This window comes from Mytilus californianus, unplaced genomic scaffold, assembly GCF_021869535.1.
Source record: "Mytilus californianus isolate M0D057914Y unplaced genomic scaffold, xbMytCali1.0.p SCAF_6, whole genome shotgun sequence".
Lineage (NCBI taxonomy): Eukaryota > Metazoa > Mollusca > Bivalvia > Mytilida > Mytilidae > Mytilus > Mytilus californianus.
The window spans coordinates 53,191,769-53,209,770 of NW_026262712.1; the positions used below are offsets into that span (position 1 = coordinate 53,191,769).

General features: G+C 32.5%; 1 protein-coding gene across 1 annotated transcript; it reads left to right on the forward strand.

Annotated features, from left to right (window-relative positions):
* The first annotated feature begins 5,557 nt into the window (after positions 1-5,557).
* Positions 5,558-13,985, forward strand: LOC127704881 (uncharacterized). Its single transcript, XM_052209114.1, has 3 exons — positions 5,558-5,969; positions 11,740-11,877; positions 13,658-13,985. Exons 1-3 carry the CDS (start codon positions 5,750-5,752, stop codon positions 13,849-13,851), a joined length of 552 nt encoding a protein of 183 aa, XP_052065074.1. The 5' UTR covers positions 5,558-5,749; the 3' UTR covers positions 13,852-13,985.
* The last annotated feature ends 4,017 nt before the right edge of the window (positions 13,986-18,002 follow it).

Here is an 18,002-nt window from a genome sequence, read left to right on the forward strand (position 1 = left end):
TATGAAATAAATTTTTTTTTTCATTTTCAAAGTCCTGTAAATTCTGAATTGGCAAAATGTGTGTTTCTTTGATTTTGTTATGTATTTGAAAACTTTTCAATAGTCGGGATGACATTAAATATTTGTAACAAAACGTTTTTATCTTTGAATAGATTAGATTTATTAAAACCGTTAACTTTCCTTTTAGCATTATCTTTGAGTAGTTTAATAATGTGTAGATAATACATAAAAAAGATAGCAGGAAATACCCAAAAATATTGGATAGCACAACAAACCACAGCAACCCCCCCAAACATCATACTTAGACTAGAAAATAGATGTACAAATAAAAACAAACATACAACACATGGTACATATAGCCTGACTTGGTACAGGCACAGCATGTGCTGCATCTTTGCTTGTCAAGGGTTACGATCCATTCCCCTCCGTGCTCTTTTGAGAGGAGGTGATTGGATTGTAACCCTTAGCTAGCGGAGATGCATGTGGTGTTATTTAACCAGTTTTATAAGCACACCCCCTTTTTACCTATCTAGACTGTATGTCTTAAAAGTAAATCAGAGAATAAGAAACCTGCATGGTGCAGCTAAAAGTATGGTATCTGTAACCTTAAGCTTGTAAAAGTATCTTTAATGTTTATGCAAAGTTAGGCTCAATAAAGTCACCTCCATTGGAGCCCATTCTAAGCAAACTATATGTTTTGAAATTTACACAATGTTCCAAGTTTTATCCAACTCTGCATGGCAGCAAACATTTTTTTCTTTCAATTCTACATGGATTTGTACTTTCCTGGATGAGTTGATTATTTTATATTAAATTCTGTAGCCAATAGTTATATCATTTTATTATACTTCACGTAAAAATGCCATATTTTGATTGGCTAATATGAGGGTGTTCATTTTGAATGTCACCCTCTTGTCCAGACCAATCAAAAATCGATAATTTAAAGGACAATGAATTGAAATTACATCAAGTTATTAAAGACAATGCTTTAGTTCTACGTTTTGGCTCAGATTCTATTATTTGACTGTCAAAATAAAAAAATAAAACATCTTGCTTCACTTCTAAACCCTGTAACGTTGTTATGTATGTGAAGTCATAGAAAATACTTTTGAATAAAATTCATCTGTAAAAGACAATAATGATAGGACTTTCAGTATAATAAATTAAATAACACATAGCTGAGAGGGTGAAAGAGCAGATTGGTACCCGAGAAAACATTGTCAACCGCGGAGAAGCCAAGGTTGACAATGCTTTTTCGAGGGGTATCAATCTGCTATGTGTTATTTATATAATGTAGAACTATAGACAAAAATCAGTTGCTTAGTCAAATTTCAGCATCTGTAGATTACTGAGCCCTGTAAATTTCCACATTTTAATTCTATGATTTTGACATGATACCAATATGTCTGAAACACTCAATAAAACATATCCTATATCATCTGCAACATATGTCTGAAACACTCAATAAAACATATCCTATATCATCTGCAACATATGTCTGAAACACTCAATAAAACATATCCTATATCATCTGTAACATATGTCTGAAACACTCAATAAAACATATCCTATATCATCTGCAACATATGTCTGAAACACTCAATAAAACATATCCTATATCATCTGCAACATATGTCTGAAACACACAATAAAACATATCCTATATCATCTGCAACATATGTCTGAAACACTCAATAAAACATATCCTATATCATCTGCAACATATGTCTGAAACACTCAATAAAACATATCCTATATCATCTGCAACATATGTCTGAAACACTCAATAAAACATATCCTATATCATCTGCAACATATGTCTGAAACACTCAATAAAACATATCCTATATCATCTGCAACATATGTCTGAAACACTCAATAAAACATATCCTATATCATCTGCAACATATGTCTGAGACACTCAATAAAACATATCCTATATCATCTGTAACACAGGACATGCTTTTTTTTATCACAATCTGTGGAACCAATATAGAAACAGATTTTACCACTGAAGTTAACTTTGTGACGAAAGCAGATTGTGAGACATGGGGATTACAATGCGGCAGCGTAAACTATTTGTATAAAGCTGTATATTTCAAAAGGTAGAAGACCTGGATGCTTCATACCTTGTATGCAGATACCTTATGTTACGAAGTTTATTTCTGTCGTTTCCTCATTTTCATGAAAAAATAGTTTTGTTGTCATGTGAAATTATCACATATATATTAGTATTATGATTACTATATTTGGTTTATGGCTTCCTTGCAAGGTTTACATGTATGTCAGACAGGGTTCACCTGACCTCGACCTCATTTTATAGATCAGTGATCAAGGTTAAGTTTATGTGGTCAAGTCTGTATATCAGATACTATAAGCAATAGGTCAACTATATTAGGTGTATGGAATGATTGTAAGGTGTACATGTATGACTGGCAGGTTTCATCTGACCTTGACATCATTTCCATGGTTCATTGGACAATGTGTAGTTTTTGTGGATTTCTTTAATTTCTCAGATACTATGCAAAATAGAGCCACTATATTTTGTGTTTGGAATGATTGTAAAGATTACATGTCGTCTGTCTGTTAGGTTTCATACAACCTTGACCTCATTTTCATGGTTCATTGGTCAATGTTAATTTTTCAAGGTTTTATCAGTTTATCAGATACTTTAAGCAATAGGTCAATTATATTTGGTGTATGGAATGATTACAAGGTGTACCGATAAATAAGAAGATGTGGTATGAGTGCCAATGAGACAACTCTCCATCCCAGTCACAATGTGTAAAAAGTTTACAATTATAGGTCAAAGTACGGCCTTCAACACGGAGCCTTGGCTCACACCGAACAGCAAGCTATATAGGGCCCCAAAATGACTAGTGTTAAACGATTCAGGAAAACCAACGGTCTAATCTATATAAAAAAGAGAAACACTTATGAAACATATTAACAAACGACAACCACTGAACAATAGGCTCCTGTCCGTCCGACAGGGTTCATATGATCTTGACCTCATTTTCATGATTTATTGGTGAATGTTAATATTCAAGTGGTATTGTCAGTTTATTAGATACTCAAAGCAATATGTCAACTATATTAGGTGTATCGAATGAATGTAAAAGTCAGGGTATTCAGTATTTGCTTGCAAGTCAGACGTCGTTTGTTTCCGCATGCAAATACTGAATACCCAGACTTTTAACAGTCAATCCACTGGTACGGAATACCTGAGACTATTATACTAATTTGCAATGTTGATTCCAAGACTACAAATGCTGTGTATCTTCTACATTGTAAATGTGGTAAACTGTATGTTGGCGAGTCAGAACAGCCATTCCACAAACGTATGAACGGCCATCGTAGCGACTATGAATGCAAGCCAGTCCGAGACCTTCCTCTCAGTCGACATTGGGAATGTATTTCTACGCAGTCTCTGTTGTAATAACTTAACTTTCGTCACCTATGAAATTTTAGAAAATGTATCAGTTCAAATCTCACATTACTATTTCTGATAGAAGCATAAAATTATATATGCAGTCTCTGTTGTAAATACCCAACCTACGTCACTTTTGAAATTTTAGAATTGTATAAGCGTTGTTCGGTTTTAATTATACAAATTTCAAGATCGTTATAGTCAGTAAATCAGAATAGATTGATATGATTCATTGTACATCATAATCATACTGATAAAGGATATCTGGTATCCGAAATATTTATAGCCTGGGTTCCCGGCCCGATCTAGCTGCACGTCGCAAGGGCCAGGTGGGGAACAAATACCACGTGATCGATTCAGTGCCAGTTGACTCTGAATCTAAAGTGAGGCTGAATAAATATTTGCATAAATTTTGATGTTTGATGTAAACCAGAGATTTCAAACCAATGATTAAGAAACATTGCTTCTGATTCAATACATTTTGCTCTCAGATTGACGAGTCCCCATTGTCAGTAATATAATAAAATAAATATATATTAAACAGTATAAATAAATACTAGTATGTGTAATCAAAAGAAACTTTGAAAAATGTTGTACATTTAATATATATTTTATCAGGAAGGATTATATGGGGTAAGAGTCAACGAAACAACTCTTTATTTACAAAAATCAAATTTAATAAATATTGTAATTGTCTAATGTAATTATAATTTAAAATAGATGTACGATGGTGTATCTTCGCACATGTACACATCATTTGAAATGTAACCCCTCTCCCAAAAAAAAAATAACTGCAATTTTTGTTGGCCTTTACTTTTTATGTTTTTTTCCATATATATTTTGCCCTTTGAGATACATGTGTACATGTAAATTAGGTCGTAAAAGTAAAATCCAATTTACACCTTGGTCATGTGAAATCTTAAACTTTTAACTTTCTCACCAGTTGATTACTGATAAGAATTAACCCTTTTCTGCTTACTAATTATCATCACACTAATAATTAGATATGATAACACTGTACATCAATTCATATAGAAAAATAAATACAGTCTAATTTTTACTAATTGATGTTAAACAAAAATTGATTCGATACAGATGTAAAACAAACATTGCGCGACAAAATTAGTATTAACCAATCATTGACAGGCAGGACATTGATACACGCCTGGCTATACTGACAAGATTAGCCAGGACCCCAGGCTATACTGACAAGATTAGCCAGGACCCCAGGCTAAAATATTTATAGATACTTACATTTAATGTTTCCTTTTTTAATATTGGTGTTTTTTGTACACTTATTAGGCGTTTATTTATTGTGTACAGGTATCGTTACTCGTAAAGATCCAGCGCCCTCGTAAGAAAGATCGTTGACTAATATCTAGATGTTTTATATATATGTCTTAATATATTAGACTTATATAATTTTTTCCTTATCTGCACAGTATCGTCTATTCTAGACGACCCGGTACATAGTAAATTTGCTGGTTGGTCCTTTTTATAGACCTATATATATACATAATTTAGATTAATTTAGGACATCGAGATCTGTATATTGTATAAAAATAAATTAAAGTGTCGGATTTATATTGATACGTATACCGTCGAGTCCTTTTTCATAATTAGAATCTCACATCAAGGAAAATCGTGTCATTTAATAAAGAAAAAATGAAATAATAACGTGTATCACGGTATTAAAACAGAAGTGTCAATACAAAGAACTAGAATTTCAAATATTACTTTTATCATAATTAAGAAATTACGTACTTAAACAGACAAAAATCATAATGCCCTTATATAATATTTGCAATAGATTGTATTAATTTTGATATTTTATTTTCGTACGAATCGAAATACTTAATACATGTATACTTAGTACATGTACAATAACTCAAGTCCTTCACGTAATATTACAGTAGGAGTGCCGAGGGCGCGTGAGTCGTTTACTGAATAATCAAAAATAACTTAAATGTCATATATACGTGTAGTCTTTCTCCATAAAACAGGGTGTATAATTTCTATTGGTTTACTAGTATATAAGATTAAAAAATGACATTGAAATGTCAAGAGTTCAATTTCCCCTTACACTTTTGAGAATGTGCATATTTTCGAATTTAATAATTTTAATTATTTAAGGCTTGCTAAGACGGAAATAATAAGTACACAGCTAAAATCGAGAAGTGACACGATTAGATCATTTCCTTTATACGGAAGTCAGGTTTATGAGAGATAGTTTTCAACGAGGATGTTAAGTATAATACAAATATTGTAGTATTTTTTTAGTGTGAAATTTGTCTTGGTTTATCTTTTTAATATCTAAATATGTCCAAACCAAAGATCCGGATTTTAGATATTGCAGCGTTTGTGTTGACTGTTTTAGCTACTATTGTTCAATTTGCTGGATTTTTTTTACCCAACTGGTGGAGTTACAAGTCCGATACTACTGAAGCAAAATTAGAATATGGAATGTTGTTTTCAACAGAGTGTAGTCCTGCTGGAGAATGCAAAGAAAACACAGCTGTTGTTATCGAGGGAGGAAAAGGTGAGAATTAAAAAGAGTATAATTTTAAAACTGTTTTGACTCTCATGATTCTTCCTGGTATAATTTCACCTGACGTTATTCATTTATATTTTTTTATTTTTCTATTTTTCCTGGTTTACTTGTACCCGGAGTTTCTTAACCAATCAACATATATCAGTTTCATCATTTTACCTATTAAATATTTTATCTGATTTAGATCACCTCTGTAACGTTAGACAAGTAGTAATTCAGTCAAATGAAATGTCTAGTTGTTCAGTCGATTCAAATCAATTTCAAATTTAAAACACGAGAAAGCATGATGGACATTAAAAAAATGAAAACAATACGTTATAAATTTCATGCGTCCGAAGCGCTTTTCTGGATTTACCTTCATTAGGAACGCTCAAAGCCGAATATTTGAAAGCCAAGGTTGTATGAGGACCGAAAACGTTGAAGAGCTATAAACCAAAAAGAACCTAAAGAAATAGTCAAATCCATATAAGGTCAACTTTGCCTGATAGAGTTGAAACCTTAGTTTCTAAATAATTTCAAAATTTATAAACGGGCAATTTTAGATAATTTGTTATAAATCAGAAGTGGAAGAAAAAACCGAAAAAAATCATGACCAAAACAAATATTACTAAAATCAAGTAATATTACAGAGAGAATTATAATGATTGCTGTATAACCTAGATTGATTGTTGTTTGCTTTAAGTCCAGTGGCAAATAGTTCGTGCATAATATTCAGAATGAGAACGGGATTTATTAGGTAATTTCTGCAAAATGGGTCGACCACGATGAAGAGGTGGAATATTTAAACTTGCACTTGAAAACTAAGTTGAAGGATCCTTGAATAAGGGAAGAAATTTAGCCTTGCGACAAAGAACACCTAAAAAAACAAATTCCAAGGGATCTTCAAAGTGGAGACCCTGTCTCTTTCAATACAAATGTGCTATCCAAAACAAGAAGAACATTTTGAAAAAGAGAGAAATAATAATAAATAAAATAGGTGATGCACAAATGCCTTATTTCAACAAAATTAAATCCAATTTGTGATTTAGGACAACAGGATGATGTCCCTTTAATATATTTAGATCTTTATAAAAAGATAAACGGATAAAGATTTAGTAAAAACATACATATAAATAAACAAACACGCACAGTATATTTGTGTGTCTTCGGTAGGAAAACTGACAATCCTAGTCAATTAAGATTGAAGTCGAGTGCACCTGCCCCGTGCGAAATTCGAACTCACAACGGTGAGTGAACCCCAGTGTTGACAGGCTAGTGATGCAGTAGTTCGGCCACCGAGGCCCCTATATTTAATTTGGAAATTATAGATTAAGTTATACATAAAATTTACACAAATGCCCACCATATGAAAATATCACTCAGTCCTACACTTTGCTGTTGTTGATTATATTGCTACATTGTACATGATTTTGTTCAGTATTCGTTATAATCATTTGTATATAAAAAAAAGTTTTTCTTTCGATAGATATTTTCCTTGTTTAACATAAACTCGCAACTTTAATCTATGAAAATTGATGATTTACAATATCAATTAAAATCATAGTTTGACGAACAGTTTAAAAATATGGAAATATTTTGTCGGAGTTTCAAAGTACATATGTTAATTTTAAATACGTTGCGCACGATGTTGGTACTACTTAGCGTTACACGACGTTCCGCATAATGAAGCGATTTCGAAGAATTCAAAGAACGTTTCAAGCGTTCAAGCCTATAATTGATGAGGTCATTTTACTGTTGTGAATTTGGTAACCGATTTCGGTTTGTCTGAAAATGCATAGTTTAACAAATAAAACTCAAAGTGGTCGTACACATATTTTTTTTTAATGAATATTCATTTATAGTTGTCAGTCTTTCCAGGCCATAATTGATCATTTTACTTTTGGAAGCAGTTCGCATTAATGAATCATATATTAATTTCCAAATTTATACATATTTCTTTTTAGTAAAAATTAGATTTTGATTTTATTTTCCCTTTTTAATGCATGTTTATACATACTCCTTTTGTTGCATTTCTTTCCGTTTCCGTTTCCTTTCTATATTTTATCATTTCCCGATGCTTTCTTTGTCGCAAAATTTCTAGGTAGTTAAACATTTTGGATTCATGTTTTTCTCATTTCCGTATTTTTGTGCCATTATGCATATCCTTTGTTTTGTTATAATAGCCAGCAATGGTTTGTCTCTATTTTATTTTATTAACAAAAAAAATATGCATGTTGCTTTTGATGATTTAAAACTTGCAGATAGACAACGCTCCTTGAATAAAACAAATGTCATGAATGTGCTGAAAAAAACTAAGATCCCGATATTTTTTATACCAATCTCATTCGAATTAAACTGGAAACAAATAATTATGATATAAAATTAAAAACCCGAGCATGACAACAATTACGTTTTGCGAACGTTGGGACAAAACGGCTATACTTTTTGAAACGATATAAACATCTTGTTGCCTATCGAAAATATGTTAAACACTAGATTGTTTAAAAAGAAAAAGAAAAAAACTTTTACCGCCAAGTTTTATTTTCTTTGATCTAACTATGCTTATTTAATATACAGCCGGTTAAACCCTCAATTGTAAAGAAAATACAGCGTTGTTTTTTTTCGTTGGGACAAGATGGCTATACTTTTCGAAGTCATTGCAATAGAAACTATACGCATGGTTTCCGGCAAAAAAATATTATGAACCAGGAGAAAAGTAAAAAAACTTTCAAAATATTATAAATATTTTTCCTCTCAGCTTTTCCAATTTCACGGTATAAATGCGCAAACCCGATATATGCTTACCTTGCATATGCTTGGACATTTTTCAGACCGTTTTCAAAAATAACATTATCCGGTTTACGGTTTCAGTGATATTGATTTTGCTTTAAAACGCAAATAACAATAACAATAGCAATAATCTTATGAAGTTTTACGATGGTCAGAAAAAAAAAATACTGTAGGAAAGAAACGGAACTCCGATCTTTTGCACACAAAATGTAACGTTGGACATTACGTTTTTGCGTAAAAATGGGATAATTAAGTGTTATAATTCTTGATATTTTAAATTTCGGTTCCTTTTTTTTCTTTATTTTCAAGTCTAATGTAATAAAATCAACCAAAAATCACTATATTTTTATCGAACTGACCAGTCTACGTATTTATTTTCATGCTAATCTATAGCAAAATGGAATTCGTACCAACATCGTGCGCAACGTCTAAGCATATTAGATACTGTGATTATAGATTATTAGTTCTTTTTACTAGAATTGACCTTGCTATTGAAATGATCTTGATAAATCTTTTTGATTTTTTTGTTGGTGCAGAAATGATATGAAAAAATAATGTAAAACACGGATTAACCCCTATAACTTATCATTTGGTAAACAGGGGGTAGTTTCACGAAAGTTTTTGCCACTTAAAACAAAGGAACAAACCAAATGAATACTTGAAGCCATTTGTATTACACGTTAGTACATATCAAAGTATACTCCTACATGTACTTGTACATGACTTAATTACTAATAACGGATGAGGTCACATTGTTGAGTGTTGCACAACGTACTATTATTCATGAAATCCGCAGAAATTCATTTTTCGCCGTTATCCATTTCTAAATGATGAATTCTTTCTCTAATAACATCGACCGTCGTAATTATGAAATTTGCAGTAAACGTATGCATGTATACACTCGGTCCCCATTATTATGATTTGTCTTGGGACAGGAATTATGTTGTCGAAGTTGTGACAAAATTTAAGACCTGTCTTATTTCAATGAAATTATGTGAAATATTCAGGACAGGATGCATAGCGAAGGCATACATACTTAGTCCCACATACATTTTGTCCTAGGACAACTTCATGAAAGAAACCCCGGCTCAGATATTGCTTCTGTGTATTTTCTTACAAGTAAAGGTAAAACAAATTTAACTTTGTATATGAAACAAGTTTGTGTCTAACCTAATAGCTCCTTCCGGCAAAATGTCAAATCGTTTCCTAAATCACGTAAAAATAAACATTTTTGTTATATTTGTTTTTAAATTATAATTATTTAATAGGAACAATCTTTAGAAATCTTTACAAATACTTGAAAATAGATTTAAACGGGGAATATTTAATATGATTCAGGTTTTTTACATTTCAATCATAATAATCTATCAACATACACAGTCGAATGACGCATTTAGAAAACTCAAATATGCACACATAAACCCGTTGAAAAAAGTAGTGTTAGTTCGCACAAACTTACAATACATATATCATTCAAGGCTATTATTAATTGCGGATATATTAATCTGTATTTCTTGATCTTTAACTCTAGACAACAATATAATTGAATACTAAATAAAAAAAGGCGAAAGATACCAAAGGGATACTCAAACTAACAAGTCGAAAATTAACTGACAACGCCATGGTAAAAATGAAAAATGTCCAAAAAGGCAAACAACAGTATATAAAGACAACATAGAAAACTAAAGACTGAGCAACACGAACCTGCCCGTTACAAAACTGTTAAACATCAAAATGTAATCATCATCCTGCTATATAGACATATCGTTACACGGGATTTTGAAAACAAATTGAATACAGATTAATAAGCTCAGGATGACTTTCGAGGGAGTTCAAAAAATCGTGTCCTGTCTGAAAGCACCTTGAATGCATGTTAAAATAATTTCAAATTAAAAAAGTGATTCAAAGATGACTACTTAAACTTCAATTTGCCAGTAATTATACATATACTTAGCAACTTCAAATTTCATGTTGTCCTGTCGTTTGTTTTCTTGATTACCCGTACACGTCAATATTTGTAATAATAAGTTGCCTTTAATCAGCCTATATCTAGAGTATCACCGCTAAATTATCTATTTTTCCAGACATGCGGCTTTATGTACCATTTAAAATTTTATCCGTCAATATCGTTATAAGGGACCAAGTTTATAAAACAATTTGCAGTTGGAAAATAACCAAACTCGAATGATAGTGAAGTTTTCTGTGACGATCATCACGCTTTGGTGAGATTAGAATAATATGCACAACCCCATGTGTGACTGGGGTCGGGTAAAATGGCCACATTGACCCCTTGTCTAGGCTTTAAGGTCCAGTCTATTTGTTGCACGCGGGAAGCATACTCTCAGTGCTCTCATTATTAACTTCAGAGACAAGGCATGCAATACGATAAATGTTTCGCTTTATTTTAAACACAATGCAGCAATCTTTTTGTGGAGGGTTTCGTATGTGGCTTGTTGTAGGACAAACTTTACCATTTTTCTCTATTCCTTTGTTTTTGTGCCCATTTAATTTATATTCTCTATTGTTTGCCTCATTGTTCTCTATCCTACAAACCCTATCCAAACCATCAAACATCTGCCTCTGGATGTTGAGTCAAACACCTATACTTGTCAATATAGGATCTTTCAAAAAAATGAACTTCAATAAATAGTAACTTCAAGATTTACATATAAATGAAAACGTCGCTTATTTTCTCCCATTATGGAACTTGAAAATGGAAAAACTGACCGACTTTGAATTATAAAAAGGTGATGTGGTATGATTACCAATGAGCATCCACCAGAGATCATTTGAAGTGCGTGGAGGTACCGAACGGCGTTCAATACATGAGTATTTTAAATATATTTTTACGCTCTAATATTATTTTATGAGGGACTGGATGACTGGGTATTCATTTCTGTATCCTTAGATTTTTAGGCCATGTTTCTTTATGTTATTTTTTAATTATTCTGAATTCTTTATATTATAGTATCCCTTTATTCTCTTTTAGAATGGCTGTTTCTTACCAGAATATTTGAAGCATTTGGAGTGATCCTTTGCCTAATTGCATTTATCGTACATATAGTATTTTTACCCACAAGGAAGTACGCAGTACGAGCTGCCTCTATTTATACACTAGGGGCTGCAGGTGAGTCGTTTGTGTTGACACAAACTTAGACACACACATATGCACAATCTCACACACATAGCCCCTCCCCACCACACACACACACATCATTATTAATATTTTAAAAAACTAGTCTAAAATTACAAGGCTAATTGACAATAGGTCTGTAACAGTACAGTGTAATCAACATAAACTGCATCTTGCATGTAATTATTAGTTATGCAATCCACAAATTTCAGAGAAAAAATCTACCTCTGAATAGGTAACGTTAAGGTGGTACCTAACACTACAGGGAGATAACTCTGTAAAAATCAGCTAAACGTTTTAATCATGTTGTATTGTTAAGGAAATATCAAGATTCTCAATGATCAAAATTAGTGTTTGTCAAACTGCTATATAACCAGTGAAATTTTTCTGATAAAGTGGTTGGTTCAAATTATTTGAAATTTTTATATTTTTGTCAAAGGGTCAAAGTAAACATTTTGTCAAATTTTTAGGAAAATTAAACGAGCCAAATTAGTATTAGTCAAGGTGTTGGGTACCACCTTAAATAGTATCTAAGCGTCTTTTTAAAAAGCTTCTTTGACAATTTTGAATTGTAAAGAAAATAATGTTATTATAATTCAACACTACTTCAGAATTTCACATAAAAAGACAATTAAACTAAATACTAAAAAATAAACACCTAGAGTGCAACGTACAGTCTTCGACAATAACTATAGACAGATGTCTGTACATCTGTGCCTATGACAATGTGTGAGGAGTTGAACTAGGTTATTTTAGATCTCAGCCTCTCTCTTTTTAAAACTCGGTCAGTAGATTTGTTTGATGTATTTAAACACCATTGAATCAAATAAAACATAAAGAGAATTATGAGGGTTGGATAGTACAACAGACCACATCAACCAACAACACTAGTTACTTTGAAAATTTAGGCGTTCAAACAATCAAATAGAACAACGAACAACACAAGGTCCAGATAGCCTGACTTGTTTTCCTATATTGCTCTAAAATCTGATAGCTTTTTAAGTGATCATCACAAATTCATCGAAGAAAAAAAGAATTTTTAGACGACAAGAAGCGTGTCTATGGTTATGATAATCGCTGATGGATTTTTTTAATGTGATTATATAATAGACACGACCTCGTTGACACTAATTTGAATTAATTTTTGATATGAAAGAAAACCAAGACAATATTGCTACTCCGTATAGCAAAATGTCTCCCGTCTCTGTATAAATGAGGAATGAAATTGTTTGTGAAATATAGGCGAATAGTTGTACAACAGGAACATATACTTCATTATAAAGTGAATTAAGAGCGTTTGAATTTGTTAATGTTATTCGATAGGCTAAACATGGAAAAATCGAAAGACGAACAAGTCCACAAAACACAACATAGAAAACTAAAGGCTGACCAACACAAACCTCGAAAAAACCGGGGTGACCTCGGGTGCTTCGGAAAGGTAAGCAGTTCCTGCTCTTCCACATGTGGCACCCGTCTTGTTACTCCTATAAGTACAAATCCGGTGACGTCTCATTTTGTGATGTCAAAATAGAGGAAAAGAGAACGGGATAATGCGTTTTACCTTCTGTTCTGAATAATGAAATTGTAAACAAAAAAAGTACTTCAAATTATTTAAGGGGACTTTTCCTATATGCCTCATTCATAAAAGGCCTGTCTTTGATAAAGACACAAATTAATTGAAAGCTAAGATGCTGATTCATGCAAAACATGACAAATGGAATTTTGACAAAAGAAATTACCAACTCCTAATATGAAGTATTTATTTACATTACAGGTCTTTTTGCTTTAGCCGGAGCCTTCCTGTTTGTAGCTAAGTACAGTGACCTTGGTTCCCAATTGGCCACTGGTAAAGAAGGATCGCCTGGTCCAGCCTTTGGAATATGTATATTAGCCGGAGTTCTCTCCCTTGTAGCGGCAGTTGTTACAGGGGTCGCCACTGTTAAGAAAGGAGACGATTATTATGATTAAACAATGTTAAACATACCTTGATCTTGACACGAGATATTATCTTATACAATTGTTAATTTCGTAGTGTATTCTGTTATAAAATTTCTATGATCTATATCATTTAGGACTAAGATAAATAAAAATGTTACAAATTCCTTTATGTATATATTTCAAACACGGAAGAAAATACTTTAAAACGGGTTTATTTCTGTCTGAGTGATTTTGTGTATTTATTGCCAATATTTATTACAGTGACGCTACATGTAGGTATGGAATGTCAGTATGAAAACATTAGAAAAGAATCTGGGAAAGCAGCCATAGATTCGCAGAATGTAAATTATGGTGGTCAAATGAGGGACCATAAGCCCATCACGGAAAAACTGTAGAAAACAATTCCCTATAACGTTTTCACAATTTTAGTATTTTGATCTTGCAAATACGTTTTAGATATGCAATGGGAGCTCGTGTGAGCATGTATTCTCGGAAATTCAGCATAGACCTACAAAAATACAAATAAAGATTTAAGATTGTAATAGATTAGACATGTTAGATTTATAATAATTGAACAACATAGTTTCAATCGAACTGATGTTCGAACTTTGAAATGAAGTCGAACGATAACGCGAACATAAACGCGAAGTCCTTCTAGGAATAAAGGACTTCGGGATGCCCTATTAATGTAGGCATGATGGTATCTTCTTATAATATACAAAATATTAGAGATATTTATACATTTAAAGAGATTGTAGCATAAAGATACTCAGTTTGGATGAAATACAGTTCCTTTGACCACTCTTCGCTTACAAGGGAAGCAAAGTGTAGACTCGGGACCTGTATTTTAATAAGGTTGGAAATATGTTAGTATTGCCTGTAATCTTGCACCTGTCAATTTTATAAATGACTTTGCTTTGCTGAAGTCATAAATTATCTGTTTTGATATTAGGACATGGTTTGTGTATAATAGTTTATAAAACAAATATTCAATAGTGCATGGCCATTGATAGTTATCTTATTAAAAAAACTGGTTATCGAATATAACTATAAAACGAATATAAAACTGACATTTCTATAGCATTGTCATAAAACAGTATTTTTTGTTTTATTTTTGCATTATAATGTTACAACTGATGTATCCTGAAATGTCACTTTACGGATATTATAAAAATTGTCGCATCGGTTTAACTTGTGACACTCGACTTCTCAGAAAAAACAGACGACCAAACAGGCAAACAACAACAAACAACAGATGGTCCAGAGAGAATAAATTGGAGGTGGGGTTTAACCCTTTTTCATTAACGCGAAACATCCCCAATGCTTATCTAGACATGTTTTTATAAGCAAATCGCGCACTGAAAATTCTACACAGTGCAGTTACCGACAACATTACCACTAACTTGAACAAGGAAATAATAGGCGTTTCATAATTTGCAAATGCAAATGGTGTTCAGTTTTAAGGTATTTTTGGCGTACATGTATCAAGTAGTTTAGTTATCGTTGCCCTTTCTATATCTCCTTTCTGAAAACAAAATCATTCATCAATTAATTTCTTGTTCAATAACCATGTTTCGTGGTTAGGCCTTTCAATGAAAGACATAATGATATTTTGTTAATTCGAAGTACACAACATATCCTGATGTAGCCAGTGAATGCCTAATATTTGTATTGTGGTTATATTTTACAATGCAATTGGATGGCAAATAATTATTATAATTGAATATTCTGATATTTCCCTTTCCGTTTTAGTTTACTATTTCTTATTATTACCAAAATCTATGTTTCGCAATTCACAAACGTAGCGTTATCGATGCACGTTCAGGTAAAGTTTGGTAACATATTTTATAAATATTTTTCGTTATGGAATATCTGTTTCTCGAAGGATCAAAGATAAATGTGTGTTTCACTTTTAGCCGCAATCCCGTCCCTTTTTCATTGTGAAATCGCCGAATAAAACTTGCCACGGAATGTATACATCCAATGCGAAATACGACAATTGCCACTAATGGAGCAGGGAATACTTACCCTCAAGGAGCCCCTGAGTTCACCCCATGTTATGGCATTCGTGATGCTGAGTCTATAGTTGTATGTGTAGTGTTTTGTGGACTCTTTTATTGATGACCATGTATTGCTTATTTTTATTTGACTATTATCTTTTGATTGCCCCTAAAGTATCTTCCCCTACTTTTTTTCTAACATGGAATTCCTTTAAACTCGTGCTAAAACCATCTTACAGTGTTTAAACTCGTGTTAAAACCATCTTACATTGTTTAAACTCGTGCTTAACCACCTTACAGTGTTTAAACTTGTGCTAAAACCATTTTACAGGGTTTCAACTCGTGCTAAAACTATCTTACAGTGTTTAAACTCGTGCTAAAACCCTCTTACAGTGTTTAAACTCGTGCTAAAATATAGATTGGTCGTTCCGTTTTCTCGTTGTGTTCTTTTCATACACCTGATTTCTGTGAAATATTATTCACTGGTAAAATACCTTATGATCTATGTTACACGGAAATGCAAAAAAAAAAGAAAAAAAGACAAACAAAAGTCTTGTACAGCCGTACGGTGAACTATAATTGCTTACATCTACATCATTTGGACACTGGTGAATAATTGTTGCATTGGCAATCATACCACATCTTCTTATTTTTATCTTGCTATGTAGTGCTGTTGATTAGTTTTTTCTTGTCAAGACATCTCTTACACGAAAAACAGACTCAAAAAGATTTTCGCAAACAGTACTTTCTTTCACCGTTGGGCTTACTATAAAATATTACTTGTTGAGAAATGTTGAGGAAAAAAGAAAAGAAAAAAGAACTCACAGCTAGTTTCAAGTTAGCAGAATATCAAAGGAATCTTTTTTAAAACGCAAATTAGTTTTATGTAAAAAAACTCTTTTCATTGATACTTCCAAATATTTTAAGATAACACCCTGTTTCTAGCGGGGTTCTTGTTGCTTGAAGTCTTTGGTTTTTCTTTGTAGCGTTTTGTAGGCTTTTATTTGTCTTATCGTCATTTTTCGTGGCTTTGTCGTTTTTTCTTCGACTTGTGAGTTTTGAATTTTCTTTTGGTATCTTCCGTCTCTTTTTTTTTTAACATTCTATATCTTTTGTCTGATGCATACCTGATGAAAGGTATTTGACAAAAGTAAAATTGCAAAAATACCGAACTCCGAGGGAAATTCCCTAAGTAAATGGCAAATTCAAAAGCTCAAACACACCAAACCCTAAATTGCTGTTGGGCGTAATACATGTGTAGGTACCATACATTAACTTAACTACGGTTACTCGTATGGTATCTTTTGATGCACTGCGTTATAATTTGTCAAGTAACCCCGGAGTCAGTGTAGCGGTACCGATTTGATTTGAATTACACGTTTTATAAACTAAATAAATTTGTATTTTAGATAATTATAAAAATACAGTCGTATAAAAGGGAGGCGAAAATACCAAAGGAACATTTAAACGGAAAAGTCGAAAACAAACTGACAATGCCATGACAAAAAAACGAAAAACGACGAAAAATCAAACAACAAATCACAACATAGAATACCAAAGGCTGAGCAATACGAACCTTACCAAAAACCGTTAGTGATCTCAGGTATCTTTCGAGAAAATTTGGCTACAGTTTAATTGAACTTGATACCTATAAGCTGTATTGCTTTTGGAATAAAGAATATACTAGAACACAACCGCGAAATCGCGGGCATTTAGAGCGAGGTTGAAAGTATGTTAACTGTTGTAGGATGAATTTTTGTAAAAGATTTTATGACTTGAGAATTTCAGGAAAGGTATCAAAAGTCATAGGTACTTGGGGATAGGACGATTTTTTTAGCCCTCCCCTTTTTTCCAAAGTCCGTTATTTTTTGTTTTCTGGTAATTTCAATTATTTTCGCGTTTTTCTGTACACTATGAACATACATGTACATAAACTATAAAATAAAGTGTATTTGCTATTTACTATCAATTCCAAGCTTACTATCCACGGCGGTCTATTATATTATATGTATGATCATAGTATACAGAAAAACGCGAAAATAATTGTCCTGTCCCCAAGTTCTCATGAAAATTATGTGTAATTTTAAAACAGTCCTAAACGGAAGTCTTGTTTATGACTTAAAAGTCCGTCCGATGACGGAAATAATATCCGGACGCCTTTATTTTCGTTTTCCTCCCAAA

Excerpts from the sequence above, each read along its gene's own strand:
- LOC127704881 (XM_052209114.1), top strand. The coding sequence starts at position 5,750 with ATGTCCAAACCAAAGATCCGGATTTTAGATATTGCAGCGTTTGTGTTG. Across the intron at positions 5,970-11,739 it reads TGTTATCGAGGGAGGAAAAG|AATGGCTGTTTCTTACCAGA; the intron begins GTGAGAATTAAA and ends ATTCTCTTTTAG. Across the intron at positions 11,878-13,657 it reads TTATACACTAGGGGCTGCAG|GTCTTTTTGCTTTAGCCGGA; the intron begins GTGAGTCGTTTG and ends TTTACATTACAG.